This window comes from Centroberyx affinis, unplaced genomic scaffold (genome assembly GCF_046629955.1).
Source record: "Centroberyx affinis isolate AG114_WGS23_722 - 3 ecotype Tasmania unplaced genomic scaffold, CSIRO-AGI_Caff_v1 ptg005870l_1, whole genome shotgun sequence".
NCBI classification, from domain to species: domain Eukaryota; kingdom Metazoa; phylum Chordata; class Actinopteri; order Beryciformes; family Berycidae; genus Centroberyx; species Centroberyx affinis.
This window is the reverse complement of record NW_027282979.1, coordinates 1-18,627: the sequence shown is the minus strand read 5'-3', so window position 1 is coordinate 18,627 and position 18,627 is coordinate 1. Positions and strand designations below refer to the sequence as shown.

General features: G+C 40.1%; 3 protein-coding genes across 5 annotated transcripts; all 3 read left to right on the top strand.

Annotated features, from left to right (window-relative positions):
- The first annotated feature begins 11 nt into the window (after positions 1-11).
- Positions 12-2,727, top strand: gar1 (GAR1 homolog, ribonucleoprotein). The gene is made up of 7 exons (XM_071547389.1): positions 12-61; positions 356-544; positions 915-1,069; positions 1,202-1,261; positions 1,436-1,559; positions 1,845-1,964; positions 2,135-2,727. Exons 2-7 carry the CDS (start codon positions 370-372, stop codon positions 2,143-2,145), a joined length of 645 nt encoding a protein of 214 aa, XP_071403490.1. The 5' UTR covers positions 12-61; positions 356-369; the 3' UTR covers positions 2,146-2,727.
- Positions 2,728-3,611: 884 nt separating this feature from the next.
- LOC139667899 (alcohol dehydrogenase class-3) lies at positions 3,612-9,262 on the top strand. Its single transcript, XM_071547383.1, has 9 exons — positions 3,612-3,670; positions 4,100-4,201; positions 5,000-5,141; positions 5,266-5,353; positions 5,703-5,922; positions 6,756-7,016; positions 7,808-7,943; positions 8,741-8,879; positions 9,058-9,262. The coding sequence occupies exons 1-9, from the start codon at positions 3,653-3,655 to the stop codon at positions 9,080-9,082; spliced, it is 1,131 nt and encodes a 376-aa protein (XP_071403484.1). The 5' UTR covers positions 3,612-3,652; the 3' UTR covers positions 9,083-9,262.
- A 1,058-nt stretch (positions 9,263-10,320) lies between these two features.
- eif4ea (eukaryotic translation initiation factor 4ea) lies at positions 10,321-18,621 on the top strand. Of its 3 annotated transcripts, none has more exons than XM_071547386.1 (7): positions 10,321-10,348; positions 11,932-12,035; positions 12,137-12,232; positions 13,172-13,235; positions 14,890-15,003; positions 15,295-15,434; positions 17,616-18,621. In XM_071547386.1, exons 1-7 carry the CDS (start codon positions 10,331-10,333, stop codon positions 17,728-17,730), a joined length of 651 nt encoding a protein of 216 aa, XP_071403487.1. In that variant the 5' UTR covers positions 10,321-10,330; the 3' UTR covers positions 17,731-18,621. The 3 variants fall into 3 exon arrangements, with proteins under 3 accessions (XP_071403487.1, XP_071403486.1, XP_071403488.1); XM_071547385.1 differs by having other exon boundaries at positions 10,323-10,348; positions 12,116-12,232; XM_071547387.1 differs by having other exon boundaries at positions 10,331-10,345.
- Positions 18,622-18,627: the final 6 nt, after the last annotated feature.

Below are 18,627 nucleotides of genomic sequence, written 5' to 3'. Positions count from 1 at the left end.
TGTTGTTATCGCATGGAAGTGCAGCAGAGTAAATAGCACACAACTAGCGGAACCATAATCTGTGAGTAAATTGCTGAAAATGTGCGTAGAGAGCGTTGTAAAGTTTTCATCATCCATATGTATGATAAGAAACTACGTGATGGGTTGTGTTGTGTTGGAAAATGTGTACGAATTTTTTAGTTTAAGTGACTAAATCGACCTAGCTTGCTAGCTAGCACTGCTAAACATGCTTAGTCGAGCTGGAGTCAGGCTATGTTAGCTTGACTGAAGTGACTCTACTGTGTTATTTTTATTCTGCACTTAACTGTAACACTCATCAATCGAAATGCCTCAATTGTGTCTTTGCCTCCGACAGAGGTATTGAAGAAAATGTCGTTCAGAGGAGGTGGTGGAAGAGGTGGGAGAGGTGGAGGATTTAACCGAGGAGGAGGAGGCAGAGGCGGCGGAGGATTTGGTGGTCGAGGCGGCGGTGGAGGATACCGCGGAGGAGGCAGAGGGGGTTTCAACAGACAGCAAGACTTTGGTCCCCCGGATTATGTTGTCGGTAAGATCTTCAGGGCATCATACTAACTAATGGTTGTCTGTTTAGTCAGTGTCTGCGGGCTATTTGTTCAGATTCAACAAGGGTAAAAAAAACTAGACTGATGCATTGACGACCACTACTTTTGTATTTTCTTAAACCTTTTAAGTTATCAAGAAGTATGAAATAAACCTTTCCTTTAATACCCCATCTAAACGTGCTTCCTTAGAAATGGGCAGGGTGGGAGATGAACACAATCAGTTTGTCGGGTAAATTAGTGAAAGCTAAAAACATTTAAAAACAACCAGTCACAATGGCTGATACACCACACCAGTCTACTCTGTAAACAACTTACTACTGTATCTGTTTTTTTTTCTGTCTTTCTGCCCTGCAGCACTTGGAGAGTTCATGCACCCATGTGAGGATGAAATTGTGTGTAAGTGTACGACAGAGGAGAATAAAGTTCCCTACTTCAACGCCCCGGTGTACCTGGAAAACAAGGAGCAGATCGGGAAGGTGGATGAGATATTCGGACAGCTACGTGACTTTGTATCCTTTCTGTTCTCCTCATTCACGTCTTTGCTGCCAATGAAGAAATCTGAATTTTGTGACAACTTGTTTTGGAGTAATTAGACATTGTGTTGCTTTGTTACTGATTCGTTCCTTGACCCAGTCTTGCAGTATTTCTCAGTCAAACTCTCCGAAAACATGAAGGCATCTTCGTTCAAGAAACTGCAGAAGGTATAAACATCTTCCATAGAAGTATCATATTTGCATTTGTGCACTTCTATATAGACACATGTTACCTTCAGTGCCTCAAGTGCCTTGGCGTCCACCTAAAATTGTACTTTATTTGCTTTCCATAATGCCAGAAAAGTTATTGCCGGAGTCCTCATGACACGATTTCTCCTTCAGTTCTATATAGACCCAATGAAGCTCCTCCCACTGCAGAGATTCCTCCCCAGGCCGCCAGGAGAGAAGGGTCCGCCAAGAGGCCGAGGAGGGGGTAGAGGTGGAGGAAGAGGAGGCGGTCGTGGAGGTGATGCATCCTCACTTATTGTCTCATTTTAGTTGGTCCTTTGGTTTATTACTGGGTAGAGCATGACACTTACACTGCCAGAGCTTGGGGTTTTACATTTCCACTGGGATAGCCATGCAAAAAAAAAATTCTTTACTCAAGGAATTGTTTGGTCCTTTGGATTAAAGTGTCTGCCAAATCTAAGTTAAAATCAAAACTCAGTGCTCCTCTGCTCTTTAACCATTTAGGTCATGGCTTGGAGGAATTGTTTTTGACGGTTGTGCTTTGCTATTGTCTTTGTTTCAGGTGGTTTCCGAGGCGGCAGGGGCGGAGGATTTGGAGGCGGAGGATTTGGAGGCGGCGGCCGTGGCGGACGGGGAGGAGGATTCAGGGGAAGAGGAGGCGGAGGTGGCCGGGGATTCAGAGGTTTGTCTGGATTCTGTACTCTGAGAGTCTCCATGAAATGAACTCCCATTACTTTTAGCTCCTGGAAAACAGAGTATTTTTAATTGTGACCTCATGCTGCACCAGTAGGCGTAAATAAAAATTCCAGCCAATAAAACCAATGCAATTTCCATTTGTCTGTTCTCATCTAGGTGGGAGATGATGTAGCAGCGATGATCTGGTATGATCCTGTCCTCCCAGTCTTCCTCTACTCAAATAAAAAGGTGTCTCTCTATGCCAGAGCCTGGCTTGTTGGACTCAAGTACCAGAATATGGACGTTGCATCTTTTTATACTACTTGACCGGAGTTTCTTGTTGTTTTTTTTTGTACCAGTCCTGGACGAGTGATGGATCTTCATACATTTTATTTCAAGGATTCAGGCGTATGCTTGTGTGTGTTAAGGCAGGACATTATCCTGTACTGATTCTGTTAAAATGTTCTGCCATGTCACAGATGTTTGTACTTTGATTATGATTTCAAGTTGATGAGACTCATGTCCATACTTCAAATCTGGCGGCTTTATGAGTAGTTTATTTTCCCAAAAATGGGAAAATGTGTGGCAGATCTGACTTTTATGCTTGACATCAGTTGAAAATATTTTAATACTCACAATTTGTAAAATCTTAAGCCAAGTATTGTCAGTTTTTTGTTAAGAAAAATCCTTGATTAAAGGGTGCTTTGCAACTATGTGTCTCCTGTGAATCATGTTGAATCCTGTGCGTGTGTGGCTTAGTGATGCAGTTTCATCAGGGTGCTCAAGGTATTTTATACATTTATTTATTTTTTTATTTCAACTTAGGTTTGTCATTAAAGAACCTCAAAACTTTAAGTCTTGCAAGAATCTTTCACATAGTACATGAGTGCAGTCCCAACTGTGGTTCTAGGATGTTTTACCGTTTAGGCAAAGTTTTACCCAGGAGATTAGGAAAACTTTGCAGGAGCTTTTAATAGAGGCTGGTTCTGTACATTAAGGTGGTTTCCAACTCCAGTCAGATAATTCCCTAAATAACTCAAAATAGAAGTTATCAAGTTTGGAAAGTCACCTTTAGAAAAGTTTATATCCAAGACTTTTATTATATATTTTTTAACATTCTGATAGTTTATGATATCCAAACTTCCCGTCAATGTTTTCTTGGACCGTCCACATCTTTCATAGAATCCCAGTTAAACATTTGTATACTGGTTTGTTGTGTTGCTCAAAGATATATTTAAATAAGGGAAAAGAAAGTGCATACTAATTAACCAGTTATCTTTGTTCACAAATAAAATTGCAGCAATAAAAACATATTTTTGTTGCATTTGTGTTTATATCTGCTAATAGAAAAGCCGTGAAAACAATTTATGGGTATTTCTCAAGATTTTTGTCCAACATTTATACCTTCCGGCAGATCCATGTGATGATGTACCTGCAATTGCATGGAAAATAACGAAAACAATGAAATTGAATTTATTTTAATAAAAAAAATAAATGCATAGGCTGTATATGTGTATAGTGTATTGTATTGTACATATCGGCTCCGGCCCCATGTCTTCCATACATTTCCTACTGAACACTTTTCCCACCCGGCCTTTGTCACGCTTACGCAACACACGCCTGTTTCTGATTGGTCCAGACTGCAACTCATTTTGCGGCTGCCGTCACCGTTTCTCTCGTGGAGGAAGTAGGAACATGGAGACAGCTGGGAAAGTAAGTGCAAACCTTACAAAATGCACAATCCTTCTCTCTTCATTGCACTATCCGTATTATCTGAGCTGTTGTCGCGGTGTTTGCAAAGTCTTATTTGTAGCGTAAAGGTTTGAGGAACTCTCAAATAATCAGTACAAAGAAACACTATTCACCCGGCGTTACTTAACAGGGATCTTTGGTCAGTTAGTCGCAAATGGCATGTGCAAGTTACTGCAGTGCTTATCCAGAGAGACAGTGGCGTCCATGCGTGACAAGTCTGAATGCAGTTCAAAGGGTGTATATACTGTACAACCGGCTAGACCTATCACACACACACACACAGCCATTGTACTGACACGCTACTCACTGTATGTCTACACTCACTCACTGAAATGCACTACAGCGATTGGATACTGTTTGAGCAACATTTTGTGGTTTGCATCCTCTCAGGTGATCAAGTGCAAGGCAGCTGTTGCCTGGGAGGCTGGGAAACCTCTCTCCATCGAGGAGCTGGAGGTCGCCCCACCTAAGGCCCATGAAGTCCGCATCAAGGTAAACCACACTTCCTCCATGCCGGAAAAGCCCCACTGATTAACAACAGACCAATCAGAAATTAGGTCACAGTCTTAGACTTTTTTCTGAACACGTGAAAAGCATCAGCCTATTGATATATAACACAAAACTTAAAAAGTACAGACTATAAAAATTCATTCACATTTAACTCATTCATTCATTTCATTAGGGTACAAACCTTTAAAATTAAAAATCCAAAAAGCCTCTCTCCTTTTCCTTTGGGCATTCACGTCCTCAATCTAATATAAATACATCACAAACACCAATTAGAAAAAAAAAAAAACTTTGCTACAGTGCTACTAAGTGCTATATTCAAATAGAGATTTTTATTCTTTCACTTCAGCGCTCAATAAAGCTAAGTAACACACTGTTCAGGCTTTGCTTGGCCAGGAGCCAGTTTGACCAGTTTGAATAACGAAAACTGTTAAGAGTCCTGCCTAAAAGATTTATAAGGCCAGCTGTGAGGAAGCGGTCTTTGGATTGTATCCAGCTTTGCCTTATTGGCCCTGTTTTTGGAGAGAATCTCATCTTGAGTAACTGAAAACAGTACGACTCTACATTCTCCCCTTCCAGCATTTCATCAACCCATCTGTTTTAAGCCAGTTTTAAAACAGACCTATATGATAATAATGAGAGTGATTATGCTGTTTCAAAACTGAGGCACTTTGTTCTCTATTTAAAAAGCTTCATTACAAGATCAGGCCTGAAAACTTTTACATCCCAGGCTTGAATCTTGCTAAAATATCATATTGTCTGACTTGATAATGTGCCCTTCAGATCTTTGCCACAGGAGTGTGTCACACTGATGCCTACACTCTGAGCGGCAGTGACCCTGAGGGACTTTTCCCCGTCATCTTGGGTCATGAGGGTGCCGGGACGGTCGAGAGTGTCGGCGAGGGTGTCACCAAATTCAAACCAGGTGAGGAGCTGCCAGACAGAACACTGAACCCCTGAATGTCTCACTTGACTTGATTATGCAAACTCAGGAATTGCTATTCCTTGCATGGATAATTACTTGACTGACAATCCTCTTTCTCACCAAGGTGACACTGTCATCCCGTTGTACGTGCCACAGTGCGGCGAATGCAAATTCTGCAAAAATCCCAAGACCAACCTCTGCCAGAAAATCAGGTAATGTAGGCTCCAGTTGCAACCTACTTAGATTTTTGCACACTGTGACTCTAGGAGAATTGTTAGGAAAGTTGTCAAACTAATTAATTCATCCTTGAGTTAGTGAGTTACTGACTGTATCTAGCTGTAAGGCTGAGCTGAATAAATTACAACCTTTCTTATTGGTAGAACTTACAACCTCAGTAGTTGAACTTCCAGCCTCAGGTGTCGCACCCCAGGGCGGCCAAATCAAAGCGCAGTTTGTCTCTCATCATCAGTTTGAGCTTCCGCCTGCAGCTAAGTGCAGAGCAACAGAGTGTCATCATACTCATGAAAAGAAACCCCTCTTCCTTGTGCTTCCACCCCGCAGAGTAACCCAAGGCCAGGGCCTGCTCCCCGACAAGACCTCGCGCTTCACCTGCAAGGGAAAGCAGTTGTTCCACTTCATGGGGACCAGCACGTTTTCCGAGTACACCGTGGTGGCTGACATCTCTCTGGCCAAGGTGAACGAGAAAGCGCCGCTGGACAAAGTGTGCCTTCTTGGATGTGGCATTTCCACGGGTTACGGTGCTGCCCTCAACACGGCCAAGGTGGGTGTTGTGATCACAGACTGCAGGCCACACTATAAGACCTGCCTCCTTATAAAAATAGAAAACATTTGTTGAAGAGTTTTGTTCTAAACTGAGGTAACCGCCATTTGAAAAACGCAATACTTTTTATGTTAAAAGCACTTTTTGCAGAACAAATTTGTTGCAAGGTGCTTGAGAGAGCTGCAAAAAGAAACAAAGCACTTACTACAGGGTTGCAAACTTGTCACCTTTCAGCAATATTCCCCCTTTTTTTATACCAAAATGAGTCACTCATGAATTGTGTAAATTCAATGAGAAAATAATTTGTGTGTGTGGAGGGGGGCGGGTCTGTTTCACAATGAGAGAAATAAATATTTGTTTTATACAATGTTATCGGACTACCTGTTACTCAACCAACTGATGGCAAGTCAGATGACTGTTCATCCTTTGAACCAAAGTTACCCTTTAGAATGATTTTTGTTGTGACATTAACTTGACCCTAATGAGTTAGTTTTTGATATACTATTTAAAAAATATATTAAAAACACAATTTTTCCAAAGATTTCTCTCCAGGGGAGTATGACCCCCTTACTCCCGTAACCATAAAAAGGTCTTTGTCCCCTTTTTGACCCCTGATGTTCGCCCCTACATTTAAAAAAAAAAAAAAAAAAAAAAGAAGAAATTTTGAGTATTTCACAGGAAAATCCAGCTCCAGCTTTTTTTTGTGTCCAATAAATGTAATGACCAGGAGAGATTAACCCAAACCCCTTTCAATTCATATATGGATTTGCTGTTTGCAAAATAATTTGGTAATACTTGCTTATTTTCCTATTCTCCTTCGTGTGCATGTTCAGGTCGAGCCTGGCTCTACATGTGCTGTATTTGGCCTTGGTGCCGTCGGCCTGGCTGTCATTATGGGCTGCAAGGCTGCCGGGGCAACCAGGATCATCGGTGTGGACCTCAACCCTGACAAGTTTGAGAAAGCCAAGGAGTTTGGAGGCACTGAGTTTGTAAACCCCAAGGACCACAGCAAGCCCATCCAGGAGGTTCTGGTGGAGATGACAGACGGAGGGGTGGACTATTCCTTTGAGTGCATTGGAAATGTGGGAATCATGGTGAGACTGACCTTGTGCTCACACTGCTAGCAATCACATCACCGTGCTACTGTATGATGGCTGATTGCTAGCTGTAGGGCCAGTGATGCTCAAGTAATAGATGGGACATGTGTATATATAGCAACGGTAGTATGTGATTGGCTGATGATCAGCTGCAGTTGGCTATTCCACAGCAAGAAATGAGGAAGCAAAACAATTGTTAATGGCTGCTGTTTGTCTTATTGTAGGAGTTGTAGAGATACTATAAGAGAATCATTCTGAGACTAAATGCATTGGGCAGGGGAGGGACAACAGGTAGCTGGGGGCTGAGTAATATACAGCTTAGTTTTATATAGTGTATCCACAGCTCATCCTGTTTTGGTGAGTTGGTAACTTAGCAAAGTAATGTCTATTGTTATGGCTTTAGTGGAGCTTTAGTGGAGGATGTTGCTGCACTGCTTTCCATCAGAGGGCACTATTATCAAGCAAAAGCCACACATGATTTCTCTCTCTATAACTCATGTAGTACTTGTGATGTGATTTTATTGTCCTGAAGGAAATCCAGTTTGAAACGGCCAGCACAGAAAACATAATGCATATCATATAAAGCAATAAGCAACACATAAACCAATGTTCACAAGTTAACAATGCTCATTTATCATCCCAGGTGGGCTCTTTTGTGTACATGGAAAAAGGACAATGCAGAAGATATAGTGCCCCATGTACACAACAGTTGGCAGCATATAAAGCAGCGTTCATGAGTTCACAATTGAGGGGAAACCGGCGATATGACGGCCAATTTATCATTTCAGAGAGCTGCTCTGGAGGCGTGCCACAAAGGCTGGGGTGAGAGCGTCATCATCGGGGTAGCCGGGGCGGGACAAGAGATCTCCACCAGACCCTTCCAGCTGGTCACGGGCCGCGTGTGGAGGGGCACCGCCTTTGGAGGTGAGTGACTGGGTTGAGGGAATCTCTCATTGTTGTCGTGCGAGGCTTGATGCGGTCTGGCTATAGGTCCACAGAGTTTCTGTGTCTTCAAAGCCCATTAGGTAATTTTACTTGGGATTCTTGGCAGTTCCAGAGACTAGATTAAAATCAATGGGCGATCAAGCTTTTTCTCCAACAGCCCCTAGGTTCTGTAAAAAGTCCTCCACTACACATTAGAGAGGCTCTCAGTTGCAACACAAAACTTATATTTTTTGGAAAGCAATTTGTGCTCAAAGATGGAAAATTGCCATCTAATTAAAATGATTATTAATATCAGTATGAGTAGTGGTGTTAGGATTTTATGATCATTCAGGTAGTAATGAAATGTCTGAGAGCCAAGAAGCAGTCGCTAGAGTCCTGCATCAAGATGGGTACTGGCTCGTATGCGTAACCTGTAAAAGAATTATCTATCAGAAGACTAGCAGAAGACTTTTGGCTAGCAGACGCAGTGTTTAAACCCTCAGGTTCAGTACGCAATGTGGAACGAACAAGTGTTGGTTTGGTGTCAGTTCTGGTCTGCCCTAAGCTGTTGTGTCAAGAAAGTTGGACCAACTATCCATACAAAATTACTGACTCCTTTCATGGGGCTGTTTGGTAGGCCTGTGACAGATAAACAGTTTACCTGAGAGGAAGCTCCACTCATTCTCCGTTTGGGATTAAGTCCTTGGTGGTAGATGTCGAGGGAAGGATGAGCATTATTCATACAGTTTTGGATAATTAGTCCAGCTCTTAAACCGGTTTTGGTGTTTTCCCCCCAGGTTGGAAGAGTGTGGAAAGTGTTCCTAAACTGGTGGAAGACTACATGAACAAGAAGATGAAGGTGGATGAGTTTGTGACCCACACCCTGCCCTTTGACAAGATCAATGAGGGATTTGACCTCATGCATGCTGGAAAGAGGTGAGCAGATCAGTTCTGCAGTCGCAGTTTTCGAAATCTGTGCTGTGCTAATTCTCATTTGTCTCCTTTGTTGCTTTCTAAAGCACTTTGATTATGTGTTTTCTCCCATTTTGTTGACTGTAGTTTCAGTCTTTTATTGGTTATCTCAGTCTAATTTGCTCTCTGTTTTTCATTGCAGTATCCGCACAGTGCTGATGTTCTGAAGTGCCTAAAACACAGTCATCCATCACATCCGGCCTTTACACAATCTCTGTTCATGGCTATAGCGCTTAATTTTCTGCACTTATTGTGATTACACACCTCTCAGTATTAGAACATAATTCTTTATTCACAGCATAATGCTTATGTGAAATTGTCTCAATGTGGTCATTAAAGTTTTTCAAATTGCATTGTTATTCTAATTGGTGTTTGTTGCTCATGTACTGACAAATGTGATGCTGTAGATGCTTTATACGATTACAATACATTTACATTTTAGACATTTGTATAATTCTCTTATCCAGAACAATCTGCAATGAGTCAGCTGGAAGATATTCTGTCTGTTGCTCAAGGACACTTGTACAGGATGTTTGGTTACTGATGGCCTCGTTGACTGTTGCAGGGATTGAACCTGTGATCTCTCTGTTAAGAGATGGTCTCTAACGACTAGGTCACCCTGCCGCCCACACAGTATGCAGACAGTAGCGCACTGACAATGAATGATTCATCCAGCAACCTCTATCATTTCCCCAACGGTTCTAAAAGACTGGGATTGATTCAGCTGGACTGAAAAAGGCCGTTTCTGTCTGGGCGCATAGGCTTTGGAAAGCCATGCCTAAGCAACTGAACCTGACAAAATAACTACCATCTTTCAAATATTTTGTTAACATTTTTATACAGACATACTGTATAACTCTTTTAACTTGTTAATCTCATTGGTTTATATTGTTTACAAAGCCGTTCATAAGACCAAAAAAGAGTTCATGATGGTTTTTATTACTATTACACCACAGGGAGTACATCTAATGGCCAATTGCTCCACAGGGATCATTAAAATTTCATCTGATCTAATCTATTGTAATTGCAGGAAGAACAATTAAGTAATACACTACTACATTATAAACATTCTTTTTTATCAGTTCAGTTTGGGCTCTTTTTTCTCGAATTACCTATCTATTGATGGGTATTATATTAATAAATAGTAATATAATTAAATATTTGAGGTATTATAATTATATTTGCATATTATAACACGAAGCAGAAAGAAAAGTGGATGACTTTGTGACCCACACCCTGCCCTGTGACTAGCTCTATAATGGATCAATAATATTATCTAGTTTTGGCTATTATAATTACATGTCTTGCTGCCTGCTACAGTTGGATTCTTCTTGCGCATGCGTGATGTCGTGAACCAGATGGTCCAATCAGGTATTTTAACACACGCCAAAAACTGTGAATCAGATTTCCAGAAGATGGCGACCGCTCTAGTGGTGAGTGTGCCATAAAACATTGGTAAATCATTAACATTAGGCGTTTACCCTGGTAAATATGCTTTCCTCAAGGAAGTGTCCACTCACCAGTAATACAGACTAGCGACTGAGTTTTGATAAGAAACAGACAGCGTTAGTTACCATTCATTCGGTGTTAGGGAAGTCAAACGTGATACTTTGGTGTCGGGAAAGATTTAAAAATCAACCGTACAGCAATTATTTCTTTTAACCGCATTTCTCACTTTGTTTCGATGGTCTACAATCTAGAAACATGTAAAACAGACCTATCAAGTCAAGTAATACGAAGCAGCTTTGTTTTTCGCTGCGGTAACTTCCTGTTGTCCCTAACAGGTAACGTTAACACCAACAGAACTCGCTAACCAAACATTAACAGCAGATAGCATTGTAATGAACTTGTACATGTTACTTACTTCTTACATGAATTAACTAACTGTCGGTTTGTGAAGACGTTTTACTTTCCACGGTTATACGCTCTTGATGAATGCTTAAAATACCGCTGCGTGGTTTAAAAACATGCCCGATTTAAAACGTTGTTTTGACCATCCTGGCCTCAGATGAACTTGGTGAGAGGACGAAGCGTCAGCAGCCTGTCAGCTTTACTTATCTGTCGTTTAGAAATGTGGCATCTCCCACACAGTTGGCTTCTAACCTGGCAACACTTCAGGCTTTCTCTGATGTTTAAACCCTCAAAGTCAGCGTTGCCAGTATCTTAATTGTTTACCCAATCCATACCTCCGCTGGGCCACTGTCCTTTTAATTGAAGTAAATGCACACTATCTGCCAACAGAGGCATAATCATCCAAATGCATTTGTTTTCTAATGTGTACACCGTGTTAACTAGTGTGTAGACTGATCTCCTGTTGTCGCCCAAAGTGACTAATGTTTAACTTTAGCACAGGCAAGGACTGGTTTTAGCTGGGCGATATGGACAAAATTAATATCACGATAATCCTAAAGAATTATTTGGATGTAGACTTGTAACGTTAAGGACATTTGCTAATTTAGGCCTATGCAAAATCATGATAGTATGATAAAACTTTCCATTTTGTGAGAGATTTTAATCACTAACTGGATCAGTAACTGTATCACTGTATCATTCATTCATAACTGGTGTCATGATAATAACTAATTATTTCTTCACAATATGATTCTGTTGAAAGACCAGAAACGTTGATATTGGTTTATTTCTGAGCCCTACTTTAACCTCGAAAAATGAAAAAACTCATCCATATTTGGACAAAGTTGCAGGAAAAAGTATCTTAATTCTGTTGAAACCAATGCATTTTCGTTGCTAAAGCCTTCATTACAGTTGCAGACACAACAGAGAATAATGAATAGCTGTCTGTTTCTTAGTACTGTTCTGCTGAAGGTTTCAAAGGTGGAAACACACTGGTTTCAAGAAAATCAAAGTTGCTGCTTCTCTGAATGTGATTCTTATTTTTATTTATTTATTTATTTATTTTTACAAAACTCAAACCCTTTGTTAGAGCTGCCAGGTTGTGACACTTTCCTGTTTCATCCTGCTTTTCAGAGAAATCTTTTTTTTAATTATTATTTCTTAGGTGTCAACTTTGATTCCTTCGAATGCTGAGAAGGAAAAATGCGAAGCAACCAGTCAAAAGATTGTGAGGCCCGAAGCATACATCAAACACCCATTACAAAACAAGTAAGTTGTATATTTTATCGTCTAATGCACTGAGCAACATGGCAGATGAAGACGAGCATGCAGCTATAGCCCAACATCAGTGACTCTTCTTTGAATTGCAGGTGGGCTCTTTGGTTTTTCAAGAATGACAAGAGTAAAACATGGCAAGCCAACCTCCGTCTCATCTCCAAATTTGACACAGTGGAAGACTTTTGGGCGTAAGCATATTATTGTTAAATAAGTGACCGAACTAATGGCTATGCACAACATGGCACAACATCAAACTATATATGAAGAGTGTTGCTCCACCATTTGGGGAGAAAGTGATGGCATAAAATAAAAAATAAAAAACTTTCTACTTAGCCAATTAAGTCGTTGGTTGACAAAATGCTAATACATACAGATTGGACCCTCTGATATTTTGGAAATATTAAATCAACAACTTAAAGTAATGATTTTTCCCCCAAACAGCAATATAACATTTTGGAAATTAACTTTTCCTATGTAGTATTTTGTTCCTGCTGTGCCTACAGTTCCCCAGTGTCCCTTGCACTATATGTGATTCCCCATGGTCCCTTTACCATCTGTACCATCATGTACTGTGAAACTGGATAAGTTATCCATTTCTCTCTGCCCCATTGCCACCAAGATGAATTCTTATATACTTATTGTGGTGAGTGATTTAAAAATTTCCAAGTGCAGCTTATTCTAAACAAGTACCTTAGGTGAACGGGTCATGTTGACTGGGTTATATAATCTCACCTGGGGATGACAACAGCCAGTTTGTTCTTCACCTGTGGCTGGAGAACTGATCTAGCCTATCCCGAAACACATTTTATTCTGTTGTTGACGCACAAAGCTCCACAGGTAGGGGAGATTTAAAATCACTTTTCTGCCAGTGATGGTGAATTATTCAGGTTCATGTATCCATTTGAGAATAATTTGAAGTGATGCAGACAGAAATCCTCAGCTTCAAAGCTGTTGTTTTTTTGTCCCAAGTTACAGACAAATTGAGTTGTTTTGGAAGGCGAATAAAGGAGAGTGGAAGAAGTGCTATAATTTGGTTAAAAAGCTTGTTCGACCACTATGTCTGACACAGTTATACGCTTTTATGTTATATACTTTTTAAAATGCATTAACCGTCTCTTCTTTCCCAGTTTATATAATCACATTCAACTATCGAGTAACTTGATGTCTGGCTGCGACTACTCGCTGTTTAAGGTAAGGGAGCTTTGCTTTTGCTTTTGTCTTTTTGCTGGTGATGACATTTCATGATATCAAACCTAATACTGTGAATCGTCCAAGCTTCAGCTGTTGATGGATATTGGCTTTAATTTGAAGTAATTGTCCTTCTGGTAATTTTCCTGGTGGGTTCTGTATTGCTCAGTGGGTAGAGCATGGCATGTTGGCCCACTGGAAAGGAAAGCACTCCCGGTACTACAAGGCACTTTGGATAAAAGCATCCACCAAATGATATGTTACTTGGAGAATCTACTTTGACAGGGTTCTGGTGTCAGTCGGTTTGTATCTTAAGAGTCCTGAGACCTCTTTCAGTAACTCACCCTGCCCAAATTAACAGAGCACTTTGCAGCTGTCACCCAGGGTCAGTTATAACCGAAACAGTTCACTGGTGGTTTGTCCCTCTAAAGTTTAGCGATGTTTTTCCCCCTTTAAACTCTCTGTAGCTCATATTGTTTCATGGGATTCTATGTTGTTTTAGATTAGGGCTGGGCGATATGGTTGAAATCAATATCATGATAATCATAAGGATTTTTCTCGATATCAATATATATCACAATATGGTTCATGTATGCAAAATCATGTTAAATAATCAAATTAATATTCATCTCATTGAACCGAATGGTAATGTTAGGTGTGATGTCAAACAAAACAGAAATATTTAAATAATATTCCTACCATACCTCATTTTATGAGAGTTTTTAAGTAAAATTTGCTTGTCATCATCAATTCAGACAGCAGAAATGTGTGATGTGATTCATGATATCAAAATATCTTCATATCATCATGATATGATTCCACTGAAAGACGATAAACGATAATATTGAATTATCGCCCAGCCCTATTTTAGATAGCCATGAGAAGCTCATAGCTGTATCTTGAAGAGTAAAAATGGTCTTTTCTTTTCTACCTTTAAATGCAGCCTGAGCCGAGCATGTCGAGATTTTATTCTTGGTAGTGATTTGTTTTTGTTTGTTTTTTTGCACCAGAGACTGGACAGTAATTGGAGTTAACTAATTTCCTGTATCAGACAACCAAGCATTGATCTTATTTGAACTTTCTACGGCACTTGGGCAACTACTGCTCTCTGAAATAAGAATTATTGTTACTTGTGTAACAGGAACCATGTAAACTAATGTTTTATTTTCTGTCTGTGAATAGCTCAAGGGTGTGATAATATTTACTTTTTGTTTTTCCGTCGCCTTCCCATTCATTTCTAATGGAAGATGGATAGTTACTGCAACCTAGTCAAAGATGGCCACAAGGTCCAGTCGACTTCCTGTACGAAGGGGAATAGTTTATCACCGCGTACAATTTTGATAGTTAAATTTATGTTTGGTAAATTGAGCTTTTTGAAGAAGAATGACAATGAAACTGTCAAGTGTCTGCTGTGTTTTTCACTGTACTCTGTATTCAGCGCTGAAACTAAACACTATTCAAGGTGCAAGATCTGTTTACAAATCCTGCTCTGCTTTGCCTACCTGGATAATCGGTGGTGACGCATGCTGTGCCAAGGCTATCCCCAGCCAGACTGAACAGGGCAAATGGAGACAAGGCAGTAGTTTGAACTGTTTGCTATATGTTCTGACCTATTGGGTAACTACACTACTTTTTTTTCCCCTTTCTTTGGAAATAGGATGGGATCGAGCCCATGTGGGAGGATGAGCGGAACCGGCGAGGTGGCCGCTGGCTGATCACTCTGTCCAAGCAGCAGCGCAGGGCGGATCTGGACCGGTTCTGGTTGGAGACGGTAAGTTCATGCTCCTCAGTTGCATAATGCTGTTGTCAGATGAAAGTTAAGCCTTTTTTTCCTATTTTTGTTAACAATTACCCCAGAGCTACACAGCAGACGTATCTGATCTGACCCTTGCGACCCAAACGGACGGAACAGAAACGCAACCGGTGTAGCCATGCCGCTATTTGATATTACTACAACAGTAATACTGTCTTTCTCAGTCTCATTTATTAACTAGTAACCAGGCTATCGGCAGGAATTGCTTGGATGTGTAAAGTTTTTGGAAATAATGTGTTTTTCCTGCAGCTCCTGTGTCTTGTGGGCGAAGCTTTTGATGACCACAGTGACGATGTGTGTGGGTCCGTCATTAACGTCCGAGCCAAAGGAGATAAAATAGCAATATGGACCACAGACTATGAAAACAAAGAGGCCATCACACACATAGGGTGAGCTGAAGTTACCATTAATTATTGGCAGCTAATTACAAAAAAATAAATAAACGGAAGAAAACATTAACAGACTGTCAGTTATAACAAAGGGAAGCCCTGCACTGCTGACTACATAATACCCATAGCTCTTTAAGGCCCACTCAGCAAAATGCTGAAACCATATTGGACTCCCCAACAAATTAACAAAACTACTTTAGCGTAATGAGAGCAATAACAAATTACCAGTTAAATGCTTTAATTTCCGGATGTGTTTAGTGAGGCATGCTATGCTTCCAGAATCATATTTTAAGTAATTTGACTTCAGTTCATTATCCTCTTTGTTTCAATTTAAACTTCATTAAAAGAGCTTCATTTGGACCTTCATATGTGCATGATCATCTATAATCTGAATCTATCATATTTTGACACCTTGATAATCAACAGTGAAAGCGGTTATAATGGCAGTTTTGGCAAATAGCTCTTTATTGACTTAAATTGGCTACTTTTACATTTAGTAACCCGGCTCTTGGCCATACACTGGTTAAGGTGTCATTGTTGTTGAGCTGTTTCTAGGCACTTTTTTTGATATCGAGCGATTGAGTCTCCCTGTTGCCATTTTTAAACCAGTTAACAAAATATTCCTGTCACTAAATGATCCCAATAGTAAGTACTGCTCACCGCCATGTTTGTTTTTGACATCAAAATATATTCATAATACTGTGCAAGTCTGAGTTTGCACAGACGGTGAAAACCAAAAGTGAAAGCGGCAAGATGTGTACATGCCACAGTAACTCTGTTAATATCGAGTAACCCGGGCGTCTTTTGTTTGCTTTTAAATTTTCACAATTTAACAGAATACTCCCACTCTCATCAGGAGAACATCACTTCAAATTTCCGTTTATTGTACCAGTTATCGTACATGAGCATTGTATGGCATGGAGTTATCCCGGCACATAAAGCCACCGACAGATAACCATTAAGCTAGGAGTCTGCCAAGGTTGGAATTACCATCCCAGGAGCAGAAACCCTCACAACAGTTTATTACAGTTTGTCGTTCTTTCTGGTACACATTGTGTTCATTAACCAAAGCTTCCATTATGGGAATAGCTTCAATTAGGGGACCCCAGATTTTAACAAACTGATCTGGCTTCCCCCTGACATTGTACATGATCTTTTCTGGAAGACAGTATGAGATGAATCCACTCCACCATTGTTTAACACTTGGGGGTGCACCAGATTTCCAGTTTACTGTAATATATACTGTATCTTTGCTGCTGTCATAGCCAGGAGAACAAACTTCCCTTTCTGATGAATAGTGAATTCAATCAGCAGTTTTGGATCTCCCCGTATAGCTATGCGGGGGTCCAATTAATCTTTTTATCCATTGGCTTTGAAAGTTGCACTTGAATACATTTCCAGTAATGCTGCGAAGCATCACAACCTCATAGCATATGTAACAAGTCTCTTATGGCTGAGTGACAGCTAGGACATTTTTTGTTTGTTTTTCTCAAATTATTGTGGATATAATTGCCTTTGCAGTTATGAGATTACTGATCATATTTCCTGTAGGAATTTATTCTAGGGAAGGAGATTCCTGTGTTATTTTTAACCCAGTTTATTATTTGTAAGTACTTAGTGTAAGTGTAGTGTAAAAGATTAGCTTGAGGTTACTGAAATGTGCCACAGATGGTAGCAAAGTCCATCATTGGAGCATCTTTACAAAGATCCCCAACGTCTTGGATGCCATTTTGTCTCCATTTACTTGCTGCCCCATCTATTATTGATTCAGGTAAAAATGGGTTATTCCATAAGGGAGTCTTTAGAAACATCTTATCCATGCTGGTTTAACCCCATCTGGATCGCACCGTAGCCATACAAACTGGAGTTGGGCAGTCAAGTAATACAACGTACAACTGGGAAAATTCAGCCAATCGTTGCTTATTGGAGCCTGCAGTTTAGCAAAGCTTATTCTTGGGTGTTTTTCGGACCACCGAGCCACATTAGCTAATACTAACCAGAGGCTTATAGTTCTGAGCAAGCCAGGCACGTGCTTTGAAGATTTTGTTTTATTTTTTAAATGTGGATCATCTATTGATCACTTTCATGTGCCATATACTGTATGGGTTTCTCAAGAGTTGTTGATTTTGTCATCCAGTTATTAATACATAATACACATTTTTGTGCTTTTTTTCTTTCTAGGCGTGTGTATAAAGAGAGATTAGGTGTTCCACCAAAAGTGATCATCGGATACCAGTCACATGCAGACACGGCCACAAAGAGCGGCTCAACCACTAAGAACAAGTTTGTTGCCTGAGGACCGTTACCCAGACTCATCGAACATGGTTTTTCTGCTCTTCAGTTTACATTGTTTCCAGAATTGTAATTGGCATGTTTATCCACCAACAAACTAAAATTGCATTTGAAGCAGAGATAAAAATGGCCTCCTTTTTGTTTACCAACTGGATACCACTTTGCCAAAGCTCTTGCTGCTGATGAGGTGATGAGCAGTTAAGTTGGAGCACCAACAGAGAACCTTTTTTGTTTGTTTTGTTTTTTTTTGAGTTGTGGTGGGATAAAGATTATGAGTGAAGGATGTTTTGAGGCCTAGTTTTCATTTTCAACAGCAGCGGCACATCTCTTGACACTTTCTTTAACTTATCCAGCCCAAGGGTCTTTATTGTCCCTTAATACTTATGTTACTTTTTGTTTTGTTTTTTGACATGGTAGTTCAAATAAAAAAAAAAAAAAACAACAACACTTGCACTAAGGGTTTACATTATTTTTCTACTTTGGTATAGACTGTGGCATTCTTTGTTACAATATTGTACTTGCAACCAATAGTCAATTTATAAAGCCTTATTGTGCATTTTGTTGTGCTTGCAGTGTCAAACTTGTAATTGTACATTTTCAGAGATTTATTTCACCTACACCGCTCAAAGTGACTATAAAATTTAAGTAACAAAGATGTTTTTTTTTGTTTTTTGTTTCAGTACAACTTGCCACAGAGACAGTCTAACATTGTATGTTGTTTTGACTTAATCTTTAGGCTGTTGTCTTTCACCAAGTTTACAAACGATTTAATAGTCACTTTATTGCCAACATTGCCGATTATGAAGTCGGTTTAGTACATCTTTATGGAATTGGACTGTGTTTTGTTGTAGTTAAGCAGAGTGTGCAATATGTGAAGACTTTGGTTCTAAAATGAGGTGTC